General features: G+C 41.3%; 1 protein-coding gene across 1 annotated transcript in view; it reads left to right on the forward strand.

Moving 5' to 3' along the window:
- Positions 1-24,250, forward strand: part of suclg2 (succinate-CoA ligase GDP-forming subunit beta) — a 108,561-nt gene that overhangs the window by 30,687 nt on the left and 53,624 nt on the right. The window contains exons 3-7 of the mRNA XM_004545306.5: positions 7,567-7,666; positions 8,730-8,820; positions 10,415-10,567; positions 12,641-12,730; positions 14,624-14,720. Coding sequence (XP_004545363.1) covers positions 7,567-7,666; positions 8,730-8,820; positions 10,415-10,567; positions 12,641-12,730; positions 14,624-14,720 — 531 coding nt within the window. The remainder of the gene's footprint in view (positions 1-7,566; positions 7,667-8,729; positions 8,821-10,414; positions 10,568-12,640; positions 12,731-14,623; positions 14,721-24,250) is intronic.

A 24,250-nucleotide genomic window follows, 5' to 3' on the forward strand; every position in this document is an offset into this window, starting at 1 on the left:
GTTGCACACGTTCTAAATGGGATGAGTTACATAGCTCTTAAATTGTGATTGTGAAGTTAAAACAGCATTGGAGTTTCTTATGTATTGAAACCACACAGTGCGCTGTTGCCTTCTTCTTTAGTCACTCTTTTCAGCCTTGTAATGTCTTTGTCACAGAACTATCCAGTTATATATGTTGTATACTATATACGTGTGAAAGTGTCTTTTTTCTTTTCTTTTTTTTTACTGTACATTTGTTTATTTTTCTTTCCCATATGATTTTTCTTTTTCATTCGTCCCTTACTTCAGGCTGTTGTTGCTCACTCCTACTCGCAGCTCCCCTTATTTTTAGTATTTCCTAAACACCCCCTCAAAATGTGCCCAGACCTTCTGTAAAATCATCATAGATGGTACTCATTTGCCAGTTTAATCACATCGGAGGGGATAAGTAAACAAAAGCAGGTTGTTAGCTGGAGCCAACTGCAGATATCTGCGTCTCACTCACTGCAGGGCTCCTGCTGATGGACTGAACAGCTCTCGCCCCTCCATAGTGCTGCTCTGTCACACAGGAAGACAGATGTTAGCCTGCAGTTTTTCACTACCTGCCAAGATAACACGCATAGCACGCAATGAGGAGAGAAAGTGGGGGTGGGGAGGGGGTGTGAAACAAAAGGTTATTAACACAGACACAGCGACCCGCCGACTTGGAGACAAAGCAGAAAACCACCCGTAGGCAGCATGATAGCTGTGAAGACACATGCGCATAAAAACGTCGAGAATTTTCAAGCACAATATGAGCGTTCCAAAATAAACAAGCAGATGCACATTACACTGCCCTCTCCAAGGACCTGTTGTTATCCATTACATTAGCTGGCTCTTAGGTCTTGCGTTGGTTTTAAAAAGGGGGAAAAAAGCAATGCATCTGAAATTGTCTTAACAGCTGTAAATAGGCTTTGCAGGGTAAAGCAGCCTGTCTCTCAAAGAGCTGATTTCCGTAAGCAGCTTAGTGTTTCCACCTCCTCATTACGCACCACAACCTTTTCATGTTGTGGGATTATTTTTCACACGTCTTCTCTATCGTATTAGGATGATACTAATGTGCCAGTGAGCGTGCCGCCTATTGTTTGTTGTCAGGGCACATCGGGTAAACATGGGGCACCTGGTCGTGCCGGAGTTGAAAGTAGTTCGAGCGGATACAGAAATTGTGGAGTAAAATGTGCAAGCTCGGCTGTGCTTCGTTGTAGTGAGCTCCAGCCATTAGATACGTTTCATTAGTCATCAGTGGGATTGGCATTGCGTTCCTCCTGCCCACTAATGCAGCAGCAGATGTCTGTAGATTTTAGAGTTTTTCTCTGCAGTTGTTAATGCTGAAGTGAAGAAATTGTATCAGTCAATAAAAGGGCCTCTCAGCTAGTTAAACTTTTATTTATTTTTTACTCTTTTTCTTTTTTTTCTGGCGATCTTGTCTTTAACAAGTTGATTTTTATTTTTTATTTTTTTTTGTTAACTGTTTCCCGATGAGCCTCGATACAAGTAAATGTCTTCACCCTGGTTTTTGCTCCGAGACGAATGATTCGCCCTGCAGATATCTCCATGGTCATTTAGCACCCATTGCTCCACAACACCATTATCATTATGATCACCCTTCTGCTTGCATGGCAATTAAAAAAAAAAAAAAAAAAGAAAAAGGGGGAAAAAAGACTGAGAGGAGACCGGGGGCATCTCAAGTTGTCATTAGAGGTGCTGTCCTGTGTCTGAAATTCAGGTGGACTTGTCCTCTAATGAGGACTCAGCTGTCATGCAAGCCGTGACTGGAGGAGTGTCACAAAGAGGTGCCATTGTTGGTCAGGGAAACTGATATTCTTTTTCCACTGAGTAGCACCGAGATGCATCATTAGATGCAGAGACACATGGACACTGGGCTTAACCAGACAAGACAGTGACATGATAATTATTTATTTAGTTGTAGCGAACAAAGAGGATAAATGTTGCAGTCTTTGGCTATTTTGGTGTTCAAATCTGTTTGTTAGAGTCTTGTTAGGCCCATATATCTGGTTGAACTGACGCGCCAGTAGTAAGAGGGCTTTTACCAAGCGCGCTTATGATTTATAAATGTTGGTTGACTTTTCAACCTCAACTGAACAGGCAACATATTCTGCTTAAAGAATTTCAAGACCATTATATGTCAAGGTAGATGCAAAACAGAGAGATTTTATTTTCCTGTCTCTCCTTTTGGTTCACTTGCCATCGCTGCATGAATAGAAAACCATTTAATGTCTGACCTTTTCACAGTCTGGTAGAATTGGGGGAAAAAAGTTTAGAGAAAGCGGAACTTTTTCCAAGATAATGTCAGCTTTATCTGCTGCGCTTACAGCCCCATCTTCTAAAAATCTGTATTCCTTTGTTAAAAACAATGATTTTACTGTATTCAATTAGACATTTGATGGCACAAAGAAAAATTGTCGAATACTGAAACTGGGAAATTTCATTGTTATTTGACTAGTGTGCTGATTTTAAAGTGCTAGCCCTGTAAGAGACAGGCTGTCCCAGGTGTATCCCAGCCCTGAATGGGATAAGCAGGGAATGATGGATGCATGCCGACCAGTTTATAAAAATCTTTTGCCGTTAACAAGTTATTTATGAGCACAGCTTAAAAAAACAAAAAAAAAGTTTGATGATTTGTCTCTGTGTTGTTGTTTTTTAATTAAATTTAGGCTTTAAATGATTCGCAAATGATTTCCTTTTGTTTTGATTTACATTTTACATCGCATTCCAGCATTTCTGGAAATGGGAGTCGTAAATGAAATCATTATGCAAGCAGTCATTAAACATGACCCGCTCTGTGCACTTGCCCTAATGGTGCCTAAGTGTAATTAAAATAAAATGTGTTGATAAGGCTATTACACTAGGCATTTTACAGAACTAAGCGCTGGCCCTAAATTTGCCTTTTAATTCACATGAAAGGTAAAAACCCGGCGCACATATTCACTTTTGTGCTTAAACAATTAGTAAAGCTTATTAGATGGTTTCTTTGTTTCGGATCATTAGTTTCCTGCGTTGCCTATGGTGCTGTAGTAGATTATGAGTCCATTTTCACAATATTACTGATACATAGTTGTGACACAGCCAAAAATCACTGCGGCAAAGTGACTCATAAACTAGAGTCGACAGAGTCACTAGCTTTCTTGACATTAATATGCAGCTGACAGCATAATTGAAGTTATTTAAAGGTACACTATGTGCTTCTAGATGGAAGCAAATGGAGGTGCAGATTGTTTTGTTTTTTTCCTCCTACTTATCGTAAAATAGCTCTATACTGGGAAAGTATAATTGTGCCTACGCTACTTGTTTTAATGATCCTGTAGACTGACATTTCCGGCCTCTTCTTTTTTTTTTTTCTTCTAAAGAACAGATTCCACCTGTTCGACAGCAATCAGCACTGTCTGGCATCATAATCGAGCACAGATGTTGAGGGTTTGACTGCGTTTCTTTTTATTTTTTTTATTTACTGTCTTTCCTCTGGTGTTAATGGTATTTATCCATAGGAAGGCTGAGACTCAGACTGGCTGTGTTTGATTGTAGCTGTTCGTGGCTTGTGTTTGTTTTCTCCTTACTCCCTAGAGTTTGATTAGTCCTCCCCATTTAGCCGCCGCATTACTTTCATTACAGCACACGAGTGTCGGGGAGGGCCACCCTGATCTTTTTCTCTCTCCTTGCAGATGGTAGCCTCATCTTACTCTCTCCGGATTGGCGCATAGCCCGCATCTGTCCCTTACCAGGCAGCATTCCCCCTCATGGCGCAGCCTCGAAGGCTTAATTAAATATCAGACCAAAGCTAACTGTGCTGTTGGCCGCTCATGAGCTACATGCAGAGGGAGGAGGGTGGGGGAAGAGAATAGCCTTTCAAAGTGCACAGAAAGAACGGGGTGAAAGAGACACCGACTGCAGAAGTAACGTCCTCTTTGCCAGCTGCCTTCACTGGCAAGCAGACTGGGAGTTGATTTGCTCTCATTACTGGGAAATAAGTAAAGCCTGAGGATGATGACCGCATTACTCAAATTGCATACGATGAGATCGGAGATGTTGTGCAATGTTAATCTCCTTCCGTGTGTCCCCAAGAAATGGAAAATAAATGAAGATGAAAATCTAGCTCCATTTCTTCACAGAGGGCCATGCATGATACAAATGGAAGCAGTTAGCTGATTATGAAACACTGTCTCCCTCCAACTAAGAAGAGGATTCTCGTTCAGCTGATAAGCAAACTAATATCAGTCTGAGGAGATTTTTTTTTTTAAATTATTGTGGCTGGATAACAGAAAGGGATTATTCACTTAGCCAGTACTGTAAAGAAAACATACAACAAAGCAACGTAATCAGAACATAGAAAATGTTCCTGTGATAAAACACCCACCTGTGTCACCTTTCAGATGTTTAGAGCTAAATATTGCATTTTTTCCACTGTGTGAACATCTTGAGCTGTGACTCATCAGCAGCGCTTGCTGGTGTCTTTATTAACTTCAGACACGTGCCCTTGTTTCTGCTTTTTCTTTACAGTTTGACATAAGAAAACTTTGACTTGTTTCAGATTTTTTTTACATTTTATTACTCCTTTTCCATCCTGTCCTCACGCTGCTCTCATTATGGACCAACCTTTTTCTCTCAGTGTTAGAAGCCATCTCTTGTCTGCCATACTACCAGCTAATGGTCACACTGCTCTTTCACTCTGATCTTTAAGGACATTGTTATAATTTCCATGCATTTCAACTGAGATTGATGTTTCAGTGTTAAACAGCATTATTTGTAAGATTCTACATGGTGTGTGTGAGAGAGAGACCGAGAGAGATGGGAAGAGGCAAGTGTGTCCTTTTTAATCATGCTGTCTTTGTGATTGGTAATACTCACAGTTTATCACATTATATCTGCTTCTTCTGTTTTTCCTCTAAAGTTTTCTCTTATTATCAGCACATTACAGCTTCTGTGGCTATTCATAAATGCTGAAATTGCTTATATATCTTATTGTGTGCAGATTGGCTTCACTTACTAGTGCAGCAAGAATGAACACCTGCCTTGTTCTCACACCATTACTTTCCTTAACACGCCACATACCCTTTTCTTCTTCTATATATTTTAGTGTACTTGCTATGACGTCTTATCTTAGTTCTTTACCTTTCTTCACACCTCAATGATGCAACCTCCCTGCTGGGCCACATCCTTGTTCTTTAACTTGCTTCTTTTTTCTATATATTATTTCTTCTTTTTAAAGCAAAAGTCATTTCCTCTGTGCTGTCCCTCTCCGCTGCACATGCCCGCAGGACATGCTTTCTCATCTTGCTTTGAACTCTTTTTAATTTTGTGCAGTAGCAGTTTTTTTATTAACATATTTATTCATTTATAACTGCTCTCAAAGCCTTTTGCATACGAGCTCACCTTTCATTCTCTCTCCATCTCTTCATGCTTTCGCTTCCCCTCTCCCCTCAGCCTTTAACTCTCCTCGCAGAACGGGCCTCACTAATGCAGTGTTAGTTTAATCCCTGTCACTCTGTCCAAGCCTGTATTCCCTGGGTCCTTTTTTCTCCCCCCCCCCCCCTTTTTCCTCCTTTTTTTTGTTTTAAACTGCAGCAACAGTGAACATGGAAAACATTTTTAGCCCCTCCAGCTTCACCAGGTCCTCGATCTATTCCACCCTTCCCTTAGACGTCAAGAGTTTTTATTTTTTTTAAATGCCATCAAGGGAGGAGCCAAGGTCAAGGTGTCTTCTTAACCACGTTTCTACGCCCCCTCCACCCACTTCCCAACGTGCTGGCAGCCACCTGTCAAAGGTTGAACTCTCCCCACCTAGATAATAATAACCTAACTGTAGACCATCTTTCATCAAGTGTCCTCTGATCCATTTGAATAGTGCGGGATTGTGGGTAAGATGCGGAAGAGAAAGCTCAGAGACGACCTCCTGATGCGACTGCTTGGAAGGTGGCAGTGACAGCGAAGGGGATGCTGGGTGGTTAAGTAATTAGGGCAAGGTCATGTTTCCAAACTTCCAAGACTTCAATGCTTTACCAAGTTTTTATTTTCCTTCTTCCTTATGTGGATCTTTTAATTCTTAAATTTATCATAATGGCAATCACCCCAGAAATGGTAATCCTCTGTCAGTGTGTCCACCACTTTAGCTTATATGTTAAATTCAATCACCTGAAATTGGTAGACATTTCTGTTCTTCAGAAGCTCTCCTGTACTGTTTAGCATAGCCACCAGGATTTTGACTTCTTTGGGAAAGTAGTTCTACTAATACTCTGATAACTCCAAAATGATCATCACAGTTATTTTAATCAGTACTGACATCGCAGTTAGTGGCTCTACATTGTGTAGTGCTTTATACTTCCGCCCAACAGCAGAAGCTCCCTGGTTAAAATCCCAGCAGGAGACACAAATTCCAGAGAGGTTTTATCAGGAAGGGCGTCTAATGTTAAATAAATAAATATCTGCCAAATCAAATGTGAAGCTACCGACTGTGGCGACCCCTTTTTGAATAAGAGAGCAGCTGAAAGGAGCTTTATTGACATTATGATTAAGCATGGAGCTTAGTGACAAAAATGCTTTGTAAGTATAACACTGCTTTTTCATCCAGGTTGTGTTCCTGCTAATGTCCCTTCATATTGTTCGTATTTACCATTTTCAGCAGCTGAGACAGATGTTTGTTTGTTTTTTCACATTAGTTTCGTATTTCTTTGACCTTTGAGCTAACACCAGCATCAGGTCAGAGGTTTTTATTTTCCTTTGCTTTTTATTTATTTAAAAAATGCATTTCAGAGATCCAGTTTACCTCAGTGAGTGAACAGGTGATCATATGCCACAAGGCTATAGTGCAGCAGCCCAGGTTCAAGCTGACCTGTGTCTCCTTCTCTCTCTTCTGTCTCCCCACTTTTTTGTCTGTTTTCACTGCTGTACTATCAAATAAAGGTTAAAATGCCCCAAAAAATAATCTTTAAAAGATGCATTTATGCTGTTGACAAGTTAAACCACCTGTACTTTTTCTTTAAAAAACATTAATTAATGGACTTAAGTGTCCATTGATAAAACTGGTATGTTCTTTACTGGACTATAAACAGATGAATGTCTCATTGGGAGCCCTTAGATCTGGAATGCACTATAATTGGTGTTTAAGGAAGTCTTATCTGAAATGTATATGAAAGGATGTTGTCCACGAGTCCTGTTGGGTTGGTGGGAAGGTTAAGACCTGTCACTGTCTGAGCCAAGAAGAATAACATTAGGTTACAAAAGATATTTATTTTCCACCATCCGGCTGTCTGTAGACTTAATAGAGTTAACTTTGTGATGCATTACAACAGGACCTTAGTATAAACTAAAGTCAAAGTCTTGCAGATGATCACTCTGCTAAGGAATGTTAGCCAGCCTTCTGTTTTCTTCCTCCCTCTTTCCTTCCTTCAATCATATGGACAAATAATTGACAGGCTCAAGGGTGCGTTCAAGGGCATGAGCTTATATCTTAAGTGCTCCGTCTGACTTTCTCTTCTCCTCCTTTTGTCTCGTTCCCTCTCTCTATCTCTCTGTCTGTCTCACTCTGTTGTTCAGATGCCAAAGAGATCGTGCTGAAAGCTCAGATTCTGGCCGGGGGCAGAGGCAAGGGTGTGTTCGACAGCGGCCTTAAAGGTGGAGTGCACTTAACGAAGGAGTAAGTATGCCCCTACGTGCATTTCACACTGTGAGTTACTGTAGGAAATAGATTGATGTTATTTTCTCCAACAACAGCGGCTTTTACAGCGAGGAGGCTCAAAGAGCTTTCTGAAGATGCTCCCTAGGCACAAAGACACAGTCAGGATTATTCGGGCTGCAAATAAACATTTTTCTTTCTTCCACTGTCTCGTTTTCGAACAACTACCCTCGATTAAATGTTGAAAAAGGGGCTTTAAGGTCGACTGAAGCATTACTCACCCCATTTTCAGTTTCCCCGCTCGGGTTTATTGGGTTTTGTGCTACTATTTTGTTCCTGCTCAGAGTTGCGAAGTGTGATGGATGTATTTCTTCAATGAGGGCTCACTCTGAAATCTTATGCATTTTTCAAAAGGCTAAACAAATCTTAAAAGAGCTTTACTTTGCTCAGGAACTGCATTTCCCTCCACCAAGTTTCCCCCGTATAAAATACATAAATAAAAAAAAAAAAATGCTGTCTTCTTAGTAAAGGTAGCTACAACTTGCTGCCACCGCAAAGGCAGAAAGGTGATTTATGACAATTGTCCCAAGCATGTATCATCATCACCCTACTTCGGGGTTCGGAAAGGCCGGAAACTTTTTCAAAGTGAGATACAGTGAAGTTCATCGTCCCCAGACAGTGACATGAGTGCACAGTTCACCTTCCTCTCATCTATCAAAGGATGAGTACAACCCCGAGCTTCATTTGTATTCACTTGCAAAAGCAGAGCAGGCTAACAGAAGCAGCCTCAGCATGCGTGCTGCTTTTAAATGGAGAGAAAATGCGGAGTTTGATTCACAGCAGTGTGCACGTGTACCCAAAAGCTGTCCTTCATCAGAATATTTTGGACTAATACCGAGAAAGTGCTGAGACATATTTCTTTTCAACCGAACAAAGTTATTGAGAGGGGAAGAAATGCGCTTTCATCTGTAGACCCCTCCTGCTTTTTCCACCTTTATTTTAGAAGTCTTTTATTTTTTGGCTTTATGATAAAGATTTATTTCAAAGAAGTGATATTGTTTGACCTACAACCTCTGTCCTTTAGCCCCGCTGTCGTTGGTGAGCTGGCCAATAAGATGCTGGGTTTCAACCTGACTACTAAGCAGACACCAAAAGAGGGAGTGAAAGTGAAAACGGTGAGCCACTGCAGAGACAGAGGGAAGGAAAAGATCTCTACCCTCACTATCTTTTCTTGCCTTTTTTTGACCTCATTTCAAGTCATTTTGAGTCCAGTAATTAATTTCTGTCATATTAATATCAGTTTTGTTGTTGTTGTTTTGTGCTCAGTTTTAATAGTAGCTAGCCCCCGATGTTTACTTTTGGGTTGCACTAGCTGGTGTTATGGCTCATTGCATAAATTGAACAGAACCCACTGTGAATTTAAAGTGTCTGGTAAACAACTGTTTCTGTGCGCCACTAACAAGCAGGAATACTATTTTCTCTGCTCGCATGCTGCATGTCGTCCCCCCTGAAAACAGACGTTTTCCAGGTGACGAAGCCGTTTCAGTCTGTGGCTTGTTTGTGTGTCCTGCTGCCTTCCTCTTTGTCTCTCCTCATCTCTGTTTCTGTTTCCCCTGTAAAGTTTACGTTGAATCAAATGAGCATCACACATCATTTTTATTGACGGCGGCTACAGAAAATTCAACAAGCTCAGAGTTAACTCGCTGTCTGAGGCAGAAGGCAAAGGCGGATAAAAGACACAAACATATGGCCAAAACCTGGATTAGATCTGACTGAGAAGAGAAGTGAAAACCAATTGGACATCTACAATCATTGTCTTACCAAGAAAATCTCACACAGCACAGAAATCTGACGTGGCAAAGAGCCGCCTAACGGCTCGAGTACAATAACGGTGTAGTCAGAACCCGGCGTTTCCGATGACAGCCAGAGCTCAGCTGTCAACCTGCCAATGGGAGCACACACCAACGCTCAACCCGTCCTACAACACAGATAAGGGGCAGCACTCGTGTATCTGTGTGGATTTTCACTCTCATAGCTCTGAATGAGAGATGAGGAAACGAGGCGGGACAGGTGAGCGAGGCAGAGAAAGATAGAAATAGACTGTGGAGAAAAGAATATGTTTAGTTTGAGAGAAGAAACTGGTATAAGTCAAACGACAGGCAACTTAAAAGGTTGTTTGAGTGAGTGGGGAAAACAACTTTCGGACAAGAAGATAGGAGCGCTGTCTGTTAACACGGAGCGCAGAAAAGCCGATCCATCCTCATTCACTGGGCGATAAGGTGGAAGCAGAACATAAGGGCTGTGCATGTTCAAACAAACACCCCTTCCACCAAACCTGCACCCCATTAACCACCACAGAACTGATAGTTTCCTGTCAAGTCTTTTTTTCCTTTCCTTTTCAAATGGGCTTCCTGCTTGCTTCCTCCTGCCCCTCTTTCTGAATGAACACACAATCCCTCTCTATTTGCCTCTGTTTCTTTTATTCATAACAGATGACATTTCCTCAGAGCTGTTGCACGTAGATTGTGCCAATCTCTGCACTCTGCTTATGTTCTTGTTTTGTACAGCTAGTTGTAAATGTGTTACTTTTAAAAGATAAAGTTAAACATTTTCGGAGTTTTTGTAAATACTGGTCGGAATAAAGGGGAACACAAATGACTTATTTCCCTTTTTTTCCCCTTAATAATAATGTTTTCTTAGTGATGTCAGATCAGTAACATAGCTACCTTCTTCTATCCAGCCCCTCTGTTTTTGCTTTGCAATGTGCAGGTGATGGTTGCTGAGGCCCTGGATATTACCAGGGAGACATATTTTGCCATCCTAATGGACCGCTCCTTCAATGGTCCTGTCATGGTAGGAAGCCCCCAGGGAGGTATGGATATCGAGGAGGTGGCTGCCAGCACCCCAGAACTCATCTTTAAGGTATAACATTTCTGCTTTTCAGTCATTTCTAAGTTGTCAGTGATTACCAGCTACAAGAATAAGAAAGAGGGGGGGGAAAAAAAACTTGAGAGCAGTCCAAACTTCCTTGAATTAGACATCTTACCATGATGCTTGTTCTTTACTGGCACAGTGGAGCTCTTTATAATCCCCTCACCATCTTACTTTAAAACTGATAAAGGTTTTGGTGGGGGGGGTGTTGAAATCATACCGAGTTTCCAGATGGAAGCTGAGATCTGTTCGCGCACACACAGCAGAAGCTGAACACGGCACACGCATACAGGAACACACTGGAGTTTAACATGTGCAAACACACACAGCCTTCGATGTTTTCTTTTGCCATTAATGAGATTTTATTTACAGCTTCTCGACAGCACGGCCTCATCGTCGTTAGCAGATGTAACCTTGAAGCGTTTACAGATGGCTACCTCCAAAGGTTATATACGTGTATCTTATTTTGCTAATGTGCGTTGTGAAACATCAAGCTGAGACAATTACGTTACATTAACTTCACCAAAGACTGTAGAGTTTCTATAAATGAGAAATGCGTGGTTTTACTATCAAACAAAATGATTAAAATAGTTATTGTCCAGCCCTGTTTGGTGCTACAGACTGTCTGTACAGATGGATGAGATGTCACCAATAGGTGAAGCAGTAATGATGTTGTAAATAGGAGATGGGCAGTGAAGATTAGGCTGCTGAAGTCATGTTTCCTACCAGATGAAATGCAAACACTTGGGTTTTGCTGAAGGATGATGGTGTCAAAGTGAGCACCATCAAGTTGACTTTTTTTTTAAATAAAAACCTAATTTCCACATTGATACATGAAATTATCATTACTATGAAATTCATAATAAACTGAATCTGCTTCACTACAGTTTGATTTTGCACTTCCACATCTAACCAGCACTTGGAACACAGACGTGCCTCCACAGGAGCGTGCACACAGGTTCATGCCCGGACTTTTGCACTGCTTTGAAATGGATGTGTCTGCGGAGCAGTGACACTGATCCATCATCATCAAAAGAGAGAAAACAGGAGGATATATTAGGCTGCCAGGCTGACTTTTTGTCCTCCTTTATCCTGGAGCTTAATGTGACTGCAGTTTCTTTATATATGGTCTCCTTAACTTTTTGTTTCCCCGCGGGGGTTTCTGTCAGTGAAGAACGTGCATAGGAATAGTTGGTGAAAAGTGCAGAAGAAGCAGGTGAGATATTTTAAATGGAATAAAACTGTAGGTGTGAGGTAAATAAGTAAAAGAGCCAGCAAGTCTTATTTATATATGTTCAGCTTCTAATCAGCCACCGTTTCTCTCTGAACCATGTGCTTTTTTGGGTCACACACTCTGCTTTATGGAGGACGGATAACCTCCTCTGCCAACAATGATGCTATCAGTCATCAGCAGTGCTAAAGGGGGAGGATAGAACGATTTGAATATGGAGCCAATTGCCCAATCCTAATAAACACACATGCCCAGAACTTCCCACAGATCAGTCGATGCATTATGCATAAATTACCTGCATGTTATAAAAACCCAGTGGAATGTGGGTAAAGGATCTAAAAGGATAGATCTGGATCACTTGGTGATGGATATGCTCCCTGAAATTTTATTATGTTACACCATGTTACTGTACTCCTGCTTTGTGCAAGCTATAACTCTGGTGTCTGATTCTGGTTTTGTACAGTTTACGTATTTTGTGGTCTACAAAGGAAAATGAATGACATGGTTTAGGAAAGAAACAGTTCGTACATGTGCAGATGCTCCACTAGTACCTCAGGGATTGCTTCAGCTACTACAAATAAGCACTCATTAATAAGATAATCATAAGCATTTATAAAAAGTTTGATGAGTGTGATGAGCACTTTTAGATATATTTTTGGGAGGTATTGTGATCATCTTCATAGACAGCCTATTGCTGTTAGAGAGTTGGTCCATTCTGTGTATGATTATCAGAAATATATTGCATAGTTTATTTAGGATATAGCCTAATGTTTACTTCTTGTCTTTGTTTGTTTGTCTTCCTCTGTCTTGCATATTCTCTACAAATCTACCAGGAAGCCATAGATATCTTTGAAGGTGTGAGAGACGACCAGGCACTTCGCATGGCAGCTAATTTGGGTTTCAAAGGAGCTCTGCAGAGACAGGTAATGGGCCCATGGAAGGCTTTAAAGTCACAAAGAAGGATCAGTGATTCTGACATTCATATATATGTAGGCAGGCAGATGCTTGCCCAGTCATAAATAGGCCATACTTTGGCTATTATTAGTTTTCCAGAGGCAAGTTGTGAAGTGTCATTATACTATGCTGACTTGCCAGGTGGTCTGTTGTCATACTTGGCAGTGAGGCACAGCACTGTGCCAGGCTTAGGGAGCTTACAGTACTAACGATATCATTATTTGGTAGAACATGGCACACACTGATTTTGTGAGTGAATCATGCGTTAGCCACTAAAACTCATCTCAGTGGGCCAGTTATGATTTTGAGGACAGTGAAACAAACATTTTCTCTCCTCTCCCCAAAGTTTTGAGTCATGTTCAGGCATTTGCTCTGAAAATAAAGCTGAGGAAGAATAGCACAGCAGTAGGCCAAGCTCACAGTCTGAATAAAATGTGTGCTCGGTTAAGATTACTTTAGATCTTTTTTTTTTTTTTTTTGCCTCTTAGTATTAAACCCTATTTTTATGGCAAAATTTCAAGTATTTATTTCTGGGCAAATTTACACAAATTTTGATTTTTATTCAGATTTTCTATGTGTTGTTTCACATTTGCCGTCACGAGCACTGGAAAAAACAGTTAACTTCTGGTTTGTGTGATTGCTATTGTTAGCAAATCCATGCAGGCTGTTGCCCATATACAGTATAAAAAAAGGCTGAATTGTGTCTGTGGGTTAACGGCACCTTGCCGGGGAGGTGACAGGTGTGTTTACAGTGTCTGTGAGCTATGAAAGGCTTCACAGTGTGGGCCTAAAGCCACACAGCAGCCAGACTTTCGGCCTTGCATGCCATGTCAAGAATGTAAGCCGACGTCACAGCTTTGTGCTGGAAAAGGACAGAAAATCTGCAAGTCATGTTTCCATCACTGCAGATTGAAGGCAGAGCCGATAAATACCCAGAAACGCCGTCAAGCAGACTAGAGTCATTTGACCGATGATAAATGCAGCTGTACCCTTTCCCGCTGTAGAGAAAAGTCAGATGTTTGTCCAGTATAAAAAGGGCTTAATTTGTTTTCTTTTGCACAAGCTCTGACTGGCATGAGAAATCAGATAACTCAAATCCTAGCACATAGAATAATGAAATATATAAATTACAAAAAAGTAAAAATCAAATCTGCCTTTGTGAAGCAAACTTGATTTGATGACATTTTTATTGCATCCTTTTTTATGGCCTGTTTTTGCTGGATACTGAAAGGAAATTGATTTTAAACAGGGAATGGGAGAAATAGAAAATTATTGGTTAATTGTGTGCATTGTTAGTGCGCTTCTCCATGGTTGCTGTTTGTCAGTTGCCAAGCTGTTTAATTCAGACATAATTACAGCATTTCTAAAATACCTTTACTGTTTTGAAGGAGCTGTGTGGCGACGGGAGCTTTGTGCAGATACAATTTTTTGCGCGTCTGTCTGCACTGTCAGACTTCCTTTGTCACTAAAGAAGCAAAGCTATAGAGAATTAAAAAGAGGTTCCTTTTAAAAGGAGGATTTCATTGATAATGTTTAAGTGCAGTTGTGTTTAATATCCCGTATTCTCACTGACAACATTTGTTTTCCACATTGTAAATATTAGTTTTTTAAATGCAAAAGGCACATTAGCAAAACAGGTATGCATCGATACTACATCTATGTGCAATCAAGTGAAAGGTGTGCTAACACCAGGTAATTTAACTTTGCCTTCCTTACACATTAATGCCATAAAAAGACACGGCGATGTTGAAGGTGATTTGCCATGTTTTATGTAGCCTGTGTGGGAGGCTGAGCAGCCTTGTCAGGGCTGACTACTCAGAGCCGAACCATCAGGTAATTACTGTCCTCTGTGGACCTCACAGGCAGCAGATCAGATTAAGAGGCTCTATGATCTGTTCCTGAAAGTCGACGCCACTCAAGTTGAAGTCAATCCTCTCGGAGAGACTCCCGAAGGACAAGGTACTTTGTATCATTTTTTAAAAACATACTTGCCTGTATGTTTGTTTGTTTCATGTGTGTCTTTGGATGTGTGCCGTCCTGCTGTCTGTAATTTCTATTAAACATTTTACACGCAGAACTCAGCATTTCAGCATCACGATGCTGCCACATATTAATCACCGACTGCGAGACAGAGGCAGCACTTCGCTCCTCTGGTCTAAATGCATTTCAGAATGTGAAGTGTACTGTAATTGCAACACACTGACATCAGCTTCTTGTCAGCATGACTTTGTCTGGATCAAAATCCAAATGGCTTCAGGGAGCAGAGCTTTCCATATTCACAGCATGTTCATGTTTGTTGATGTTTCCTAGTTGCTGATGATTAACTGAAGGCATATAATCTATCATCAGCAAGTAATGAGGGACTACGAATAGCAGCAGCGGCAGCTTCAGACGCAGCCTTTTAATTTATGGTCGGCGAAGATTAACCACTTTGAGATGTTCTGTGAAACTCTTATGGGCTCTGAGTGGAGCATTAATGAAATAAAGTAAAGTATCATAATTAAAAATATATTGACATAGGTAACTTTGCATGACCGTTTGTAGTTTTTGAATTGATCAGCGTTTATTTCATATTTATTATTTTCATATTTATTTCATATTTTGCATGCGCACAAGATGTTCTGTGTAATCCCAGCAAATCTTTATAGGAAAGCTAACAACAAATAATGCTGTTTATATTTATAAATATATCAAGTATAAATGTTAAGATTTCCAAAATAATAGGAAGAAATAGTAGTTCCCAAGTTAAAAACGTTGCATCGGGGAATGCCCCTAAAGCACTTTAAAAACCACAAAAACAATTTAATTTATCATACTGTTCACTTGTTCTATTCTCAAAGGAATTATTTTCTATAATTGTGTCGTTGTAAACTGGCCTTATTCCAAATGCATGTGCTCAGCCAAAAGTACTTAACTTGGAATATGTCTGTAAGTGTCTCTGAATGGATGAAAGGGAGATTATTAAAAGGTTGAGCAATTATCATCTTCACTCGACAATGTTTATTGGAGTGAAGCTTAGCCTATTACACGCTCAGTCTATTGAAATTAACTTTCAGTAATTATATTCAAGATAAATTTATTGTGTCGTCAAGCAATAAATATTGTCTCTTAACTCTTTGTACTTCATGTATAAATGATCAGATGAGACACATGAGCCAAATGACAAACTGTAAAATAGTAATGCTAAATTTTCTAAGAAACAAGCAATGATTAAGGTGTTGGCCTTGATCAACATGTCTGACTTTGTGCTGCTGCAGAAGTAGTTACGGCTGCCACGATTAGTCGACTAGTCACGATTACGTCGACTATCAAAATCGTCAACGACTGATTTAAGTCGACGCGTCGTTTGAAGCTTTGTAAGATACCAAAAGACGCAGGAATAAGTAGTAGGATTTAAGAGTGTAATAACGGACTGAAACAGAAGATGGCAGCACTGCATGTACAAGGATGCCAGCTGCCGTTAAACCCCGAAGAAGAAGGAGCTGTGTCCCAGACAGTGTTGCCAACTTAGTGACTTTGTCGCTATATTTAGCGAGTTTTCAGACCCCTTAGCGACTTTTTTTCTAAAAAAAAAAAATCGCTAAAATAAGACGTGAAAGCACGTATCGCTTTTACTCTCAACAAGCAGCGGGTGCTGTAACGCAGTCAGTTCTTCTTTTACTCTTTTACTCTTATGCTGTTTTGTGGATTACAAGGTTTAAAACTACTTATAAACACACACACAAAGTAACTCCACCAGAGCGCCTATTTCGGGTCACTTTTGCCGGTCCAAGCCCGGGTAAAGGAGCAGGGTTGGAATTGTGACATTAAAAAAACAATAATTGCTAAAAGAAATTTAATTTGTAGTTCTAAACTCTAAATGCATTTAGGACGTTTTTTACTCACTTTATGTCTCTTCCACGATGTTATTTCTCTCTCCAACAACATAGGTTACAATTAGATTAGCATGACCAATTATGCAAATTAGGCGATGACGTCATTTAGCGACTTCTAGCAACTTTTAGGACAACCAATAGCGATTTTCCTTACTGAGGAGTTGGCAACACTGGTCCCAGAATTCATAGCGCAGCCCAGCTCAGTTTCCAACAATGGCGGCAGCTAGTTAGTTTTTTTTTTTTTTTTCATCATTGTTTTTATTGCAGATTTTCCTTTAACACGACAGTGTCTCGACAGTAGACACAGAACAACAAAACAGTACAAACACAAAACGTACACAACAGCTCTTAAATAAGGCATAATACAAGATACAAAATACAAAATATAACATACAAGAGGTGGTGAGTCAGTCTTACAGCGCCCGGGTGGTGATCACGTGTGTAGTAGTCCTTTGAATAAGATAGCGGAAAGGTCCGGTCCAATATAGTCCAAAAAGGGGTGCCACATCCCATAGAACTGACCCACACTGTGGTGTATAACGTGTGTGAGGTATTCCAGAGGAATCAGTTCAAAAACTATTTTGCGCCAGCCACAGACAGTGGGAGTCCTATCGTTGATCCATTGTAAGAGGATATTTTTCCTGGCTGCAAATGTTAGAGTGTTATACAATCTTTTGTTGGCCGCCGCTTTTAGGCGGTCACTTGGAAGACCTAGAATCAGGGACAAAGGGTCCATCTCTATATCAACGTGGAAGATTTTCCCCAGTTCACCTGTAATGTCAGCCCAGTATTCTTGAAGCTTATAACAGGACCAAAAACAGTGAGTTAAAGTCCCTACATCAGTTTTGCACTTAAGACACACAGGGGAAATAGAGCGGCTGAAGAGGTGTCTGCGGTGAGGGGATACGTGTAATCTGTGTAAAATCTTAAATTGGATTGCTCTTGTCCGAGTACAAATTGAAATCCTTTTTGCGAGAGACCAAACGGTATCCCACTTATCTTCATCTATGGTTACCGACAGTTCCCTCTCCCACACACCTCTAATCCCCTGCGCATCAGTGGTAGTCAAAGCATTAAGCACATGGTAAAATGAACTCAGAGACACCGTCAGCTGTTGCCCAAACAAAACCCTCTCAACATCAGATACTTCAGGGTGCTCAGCAAGGGTTGTATTGTGAGTGATATAGTGTCGTATTTGCAAAAAACGAAAGAAATCCTGTCTAGGCAAGCCGTAACTGTTGGTAAGCTGTTCAAACGACATGAGTTCACCACCCGAGAAAAGGTCACCAAGAGACTTAATATTCTTATCAGACCATCGTTGAAAGCCGGGGTCCAAAGAACCCGGAGGGAAAGCAGGGTTATTCATTATAGGGGTAAAGGTTGATGTTATTCTCGATCTTCCCTCAAGACGGCGGACAATTCGCCACGCTTTTAGGGTGTTGATTGTTACAGGATTTGTACAAAGGGCCTTAATTCCGTTAAAATCATTACAAAATAATAGATCGCTCAGTTTGCATTGTGACAGAGCTGTCTCAATATCCGACCAGATTGAGGTTTTACCCCTAACCCAGTCGCTCACAAATCTTAAATGGGCAGAAAGCTGATACAATCTAATATTAGGTAGATCCAAGCCGCCCCTGGAGCTTGGCAGATGCAACACTGCCATCTTGAGTCTGGGTCTGCGCTTGTTCCAGATGAAAGAGGTGAGCCAACCATTTATGTCCTTCAGTACTCTCTTAGAGAACAAGACGGGGATCATTTGGATAGGATACAATAGCCTGGGCAGCACATTCATTTTGATCAGGGCAATGCGTCCTAGCCAGGAGACAGGAAGTGACGCCCACCGCTCTAGGTCCTGTTTGAGTTTGCCAAATAAGGGTGTGAAGTTGGCTTTGTACAATTGGTCGAGAGACGGGGTAATAAAGATCCCCAAATACACAAATCCATTAGGAGACCATTTAAAAGGAAAGGAAGGAACAGTAGCCGGCATTGTGAAAAGAGTATCGAGAGGCATGGCCTCTGACTTAGCCAAATTGATTCTATAGCCAGAGAAATGGCTAAACCTGTCAATCACCTCAATGAGACTGGGTACGGATGTTACAGGGTTAGTCAAAAGAATCAAGATGTCGTCCGCGTATAAGGTTATTTTATGACACAGCTGTCCAATCTCTAAACTACGTATTGTGGGCGTCGCCCTTATGGCCTCAGCAAGAGGCTCTATGGCCAGAGCGAATAGAAGGGGCGATAAGGGGCAGCCCTGCATAACTCCCCTATGAGTGTTGAAGTAATCAGACCTAAGTCCATTAGTCAGGACTGCTGCCTGTGGATTATTGTAGATAACTTTGACCCATTTTATAAAATTCTCCCCTAAGCCGAATTTGCCCAGAGTATACAACAAATAAGACCACTCAATTCTGTCAAATGCTTTCTCCGCATCGAGAGAAAGCACCAGGCCGTCAATAGATTTTTGCTTGAAAGCTACAATAGCGTTCAGTAAGCGTCTAACATTGGTGGCTGAGTTTCGACCCTTTATAAAGCCTGTCTGGTCCTCCCTTATCAGCACAGGTAAAAAATTTTCTAAGCGGGTGGCCAGAATTTTAGAAAGCAGTTTCCTATCTACATTCAAGAGGGCTATAGGTCTATAGGATCCGCACAAATCAGGACACTTCCCTTTCTTTAGAATTAGGGAAATGTTGGCTTCCTTCAGTGTCTGCGGGAATTCACCCGTAATGAAGGAGTGGTTGAACATATCAAGAAGCGGTTCCACAATAATATCCCGAAACTGTTTATAAAATTCACAACAGAAGCCATCAGGCCCTGGCGACTTTCCACTTCGCAGTGATTTAATAGCCTTAAACACTTCGGTCTTAGTTATAGGGCTGTTAAGGGCAGTCTTCTGTTCCTCTGACAAATTTGGTAAGTCGAATTGGGTGAAGAAATTATGCATCAGCTGCACCCCCTCCGGGACTTGTTGAGAAGAGTACAAGGCTTCGTAGAACTTCTTAACACAGTCATTTATCAGTTTGTTTTCATATATCTTGTGGCCACCTTCATCAGATATCGCTGCAATGGTATTCGATTCTGCGCGCTTCTTAACATAGTACGCCAGACATTTACCGGCCTTATCTCCATGCTCGTAGAACCTCTGTCTGGTGTATTTAAGTTTCTTCTCTGCATCTCTGGTAAGAAGGCAATTCAGCGCTGACCTGAGTGCGGTTATTTCTTGCCATAATGGTGGTGATGGGGAGGCAATATATGTTTTCTCCTTATCCATCAATTCGCTCTCTAAAGATTTTTGTTCCTCCATCCGTTGTCGCTTCTTTGTCGCAGAATACGAAATAATTAGGCCCCTCGCATAAGCTTTGCATGTTTCCCACAAAACAGAGGCAGTAGTAGCTGAGGGGGTGTTGATATCCAAAAACGCTTTAAATTCTGCAGAGAAGTGAGAGGTAAATTCCTCATCCTTAAGAATAATGGTATTAAGCCTCCAGTGGCGGGACCTATGAAGCGCAGCTTTAAGATCGAGATCCATGATTACCCTAGCGTGATCTGAGATGATTATACTTGTTATGTCGCACGATACTACTGAACCTAAGTCAGTTTTCGGGAGAAAAAAGTAATCAATTCTAGTTTGGGACCTATGCGGAGCCGAAAAAAATGTGTATTGCTTATCGGAGGGGTGAGTATATCTCCAAGCATCCACAAGTCCAAACTCGTCGCATAGAGCATGAAGCGCTTTGGCCTGAGGAGAAGGAGTTGCAATGCTGTGTGGAAATCTGTCCATAAGCGGATTTAACATTAAGTTGAAATCACCACCAATAATAACGGTAGAGTTAGGAAGAAATGGGGCTAATTCCAGAAACATTTTGGTAAGAAAGGTAGTTGGGTGGGCAGGTGGAAAATAAACATTCAGTAATAAGATATTTTGGCCTTGCAAAATCCCTTTGACTATCACGTAGCGGCCCTTCAGATCCTTAACGCAATCAGTTACTACAAAAGGTACATTTTTCCTAATCAACACTGCCACTCCTCTACTTCTTGTAGTGAAGGATGAAAAAAACACTTGTCCATATAATCCTTGTTGCAACTTCAAGTGTTCATTATTATCAAGATGTGTCTCTTGTAACATAGCAACATCTACACCGTCCTTTCTTAGACAAGTAAATATCTTCCTCCTCTTAATAGGGCTGTGAACCCCTCGTACATTCCAGGTGCATATTCGCAGCCTACTCATTATTAGACTTATTCATGTATCATACAAAGCACATTGAGCCAAAGGGTTCACCACACCCTGGTTGAAAAAATAACTAAATAAAATAAAAATAAAAAAGGCATGAAAGAGCTGTGTGACGGAACATTCAAAGAACAGTGATTTGGCAACAGCCCTACTAAACATGTAGGGAAAAACCAATCTCCTCCTGCCCGTCGGGAAAGCCGAAGGGCATTGCACGCGCGTAACTCACGCCTACCCATAGACGAAAACACAGTCCGTCCGGTGCCCGATGGGGTGGAAGATTTCACCTGGTCGCTTATAAGCAGCGAGGACGAAAAAAAAGAGTCATATACGCCTAGATTCGGCAAGTACTCACACCGGTTAATTAAGGCATAGTGTGAAGAAAAGGAGTACTCCGGTGGGTACGGGGATTCAGGGCAGCGAGTCCGCGTAGGACGCAGCTGCCTCCGGTGTGTTAAATCTCTTCTCCTTGCCGTTGGCAAACAGCCTCAGTGTGGCGGGGTAGAGAAGCGCATAATCCACATTCTTCTTCCTCAGGCAGCTTTTCACCTCGTCGAAAGCCTTGCGTTTCTTGGCTACCGCCGCTGAATAATCATTAAAGAAGGAGACTTTGATCCGACTTGTTGGTTGGTTCGGCTGCGTAGCCAGGCGCCGAGCTGCGGCCATCACACGTTGTTTATCAGCAAAGTTGTGAAGCTTCATAATGATGGGTCTGGCGCGCTGGCTGGGGCCCGGCCTCGGTGCTAGAGAGCGGTGAGCGCGGTCTAGTTTGATCTTCCCATTTTTAGTTGTGAGCTCGAGATAGGAGGGGAGCCATGACTCCATGAAGGCGACAACATCATTTCCCTCCGTGCCCTCGGGAAGCCCGACCAGGCGAAGGTTACATCTGCGGCTGCGGTTCTCTAAATCGTCCATGTGGTCTGCCATGTCAGTTACTTGTTTTTCGAGTCGAGCCACTTTCGCCTGCAATACACCTGCCGTGTCTTCCACGCCTGAAATCCGTATCTCGGCGTCTCCCACCCGTGTCGCCAGAGCCTGGATCCGAGACGTCTGTTCACGGATTGCGGCCAGCACAGTATCAACTTTAACATCCAATAAAGTTGTAATGCTGTCAGTTATCTTACTCAGAGCCGCAAGGATATTCGGGTCGATATCACTCCCAGTTTCCTCAGCGTCAGCGGAGATTTCTGTGTCGCTGGCGTTAGCTTCTTCAGGCTCAGCCGCCATAGGACCCACAATGTCGCTAGCTTGCACAACCGGAGCTGTCTTTTTCTTAGACCTGACGTTAGGCATTTTAGAAAAATAGTCGTCCAGACTCATTATAGAGTTACTCCCACGCACATTTGTAACGTTTCACCAGGTGAACACGTATTTTAGACGGATAATCGGGGGACCTCACCGGAGCACAGCGAGACGGGTGTTCGCGCTACGACGCCATCTTGCCAACCCCCAGCTAGTTAGTTTTAATGTTACTCTTATTATTCTTTCTGGGTCACAAAATAAACGTTTAACATATTTTCAGGCAAGAATGTAGCTGTGTAAACCTCAAATATCTGCTCAGTTTATCAAGACACCACATATTTTCAAAAGCGCTCCGGCGTTTTCGGAGACGTCTGTTACCCACTAGCTCGATAGCTAGCCGGGGGCAAGGCTCACTAGAGCCCGTGAGAACACCGGACTCCCGGCAAATCGTTTTCAAACCCACCGCGGTCTTTCGCTACTCAGGTTAAACATGATATATGAGTCACTTAGATAACTTGGAAATGTTATTGTTTGGCTTTTTTTTAGTGTTTTATTTGTTCCTGAGTTAATCGGTTTGGCTGAGATCAAAGTTATAGTTTTTACACAGCTGAATAAACGTCAAGCAGACAGCTGATTATCAGAAGTGTGAGATGCTCGAGAATATACTCCAGTGTCCTGTTATATTTTAGATAGCAAGGAGTTTATTAAACTTCACTGAAACAATCTGCAAATTTCATTCAAATTTAATAAACTATCATCTTGTCTTTATTTTTAGTTAGCACATACCTTAAACACTTAAAGCTGTAAGCTAATGATAGTTATATAAGAGCAGATGCTGCTGGTGCAATAAGCTGTAGTTTTACGTCTAATACTTGCATGATCTGATTAGTCGACTAATCGCAAAAATAATCTGTGACTAGTCGACTATCAAAATAATTGTTTGTGGCAGCCCTAAAAGTAGTTAATAAAAAGATGGGATATTTCAGTCATTGAAAAGTGTCTTAGATTAGTAATTTAGAAGTACAGTCTTAAATCCCCCCTTATTTCTTTATATTTTGCTAGGATAATGGAAAAAGGGGTGCAATGATTTACTGAAACACGCAAACATCCATGGAAATACAATATATAAGGCAAAGAGAGAGTTAATTAAATTCTACTGAGCTTAAAACTCAACATTTGGTAAGACCAACTTTATCTTGAGCACAGCCTGAACTCTCTAAGCAAACCTTTCTTGGCATTTCCTGAAGTAATCCTCAGAAATAGATCTCAAAGCTTCTTGAAGGACATTCAAAGCTCTTCTTTGGATGTTGGCTGCCTGTTCAGTTCAGCAATGTTGCTGATTGGACTCCGGGGACAGTGACTGTTGTGTCTGAGTGATGGTGTTTCACTGTGTGTTTTCTCTATCCAGGTATATTTTTACTGCATTGACGGTTTGTTCGGGATCGTAATGTTAAAAAAAATGAAAGTGCTGCCAGTCAGATAGTTTCCTGATGGTATTGCTTGATAGATCAAAATTTGAAGTGAATGAAATACAGCCAAAATCATGACACAGCCTCCACTGTGTTTTACAGATGGCTCCAGACACTCACTGTTGTATGTTTTTCCTGACTTCCTCCAGACGGGTTGAACCAAAAATTTCAAATGCGCTTTCATCACTCCGTCAGCCCTGCAGCCGCTAATTTTCAGCCCAGTGGTATTTGGCCTTTTCTACCCCGTTTCCCTTCATTAAGAATTTTTGATTCAATGAAGAGTGGATGGATCTCAAGTCTGTTCATTTTCTTTTTAGGCTTGCTACTTCTTTTGTCCTCCATGTATCCAGTTTCCTTAATAATGCCAAGATACTCACATACAAGTTATATGAATCCACAACAGTAGTTCATTCTTGAGTCGAGTAACTTTTTTTTCATATACTTGAATGTATCATAGGTCAGTGTTAAAGGGCTTAACAAAACAAAAATTCCTCTGAAAATGGTCAGGTACAAGGACTGGAGAGAAAAGGCGACTTTTAATGGTTTAATGAAAAACTTTGAAAGGCCTTCAGAAAGCCTGGAGCACTATTGATCAAAAAAATTTTTTAAAATTACAAGAAAGTCTGTCTTCTTGGAGGAAAAAGATAAAGACATGATTCAAGATTTTTG

The sequence above is a fragment of the Maylandia zebra genome, linkage group LG5 (genome assembly GCF_041146795.1).
Source record: "Maylandia zebra isolate NMK-2024a linkage group LG5, Mzebra_GT3a, whole genome shotgun sequence".
NCBI classification, from domain to species: domain Eukaryota; kingdom Metazoa; phylum Chordata; class Actinopteri; order Cichliformes; family Cichlidae; genus Maylandia; species Maylandia zebra.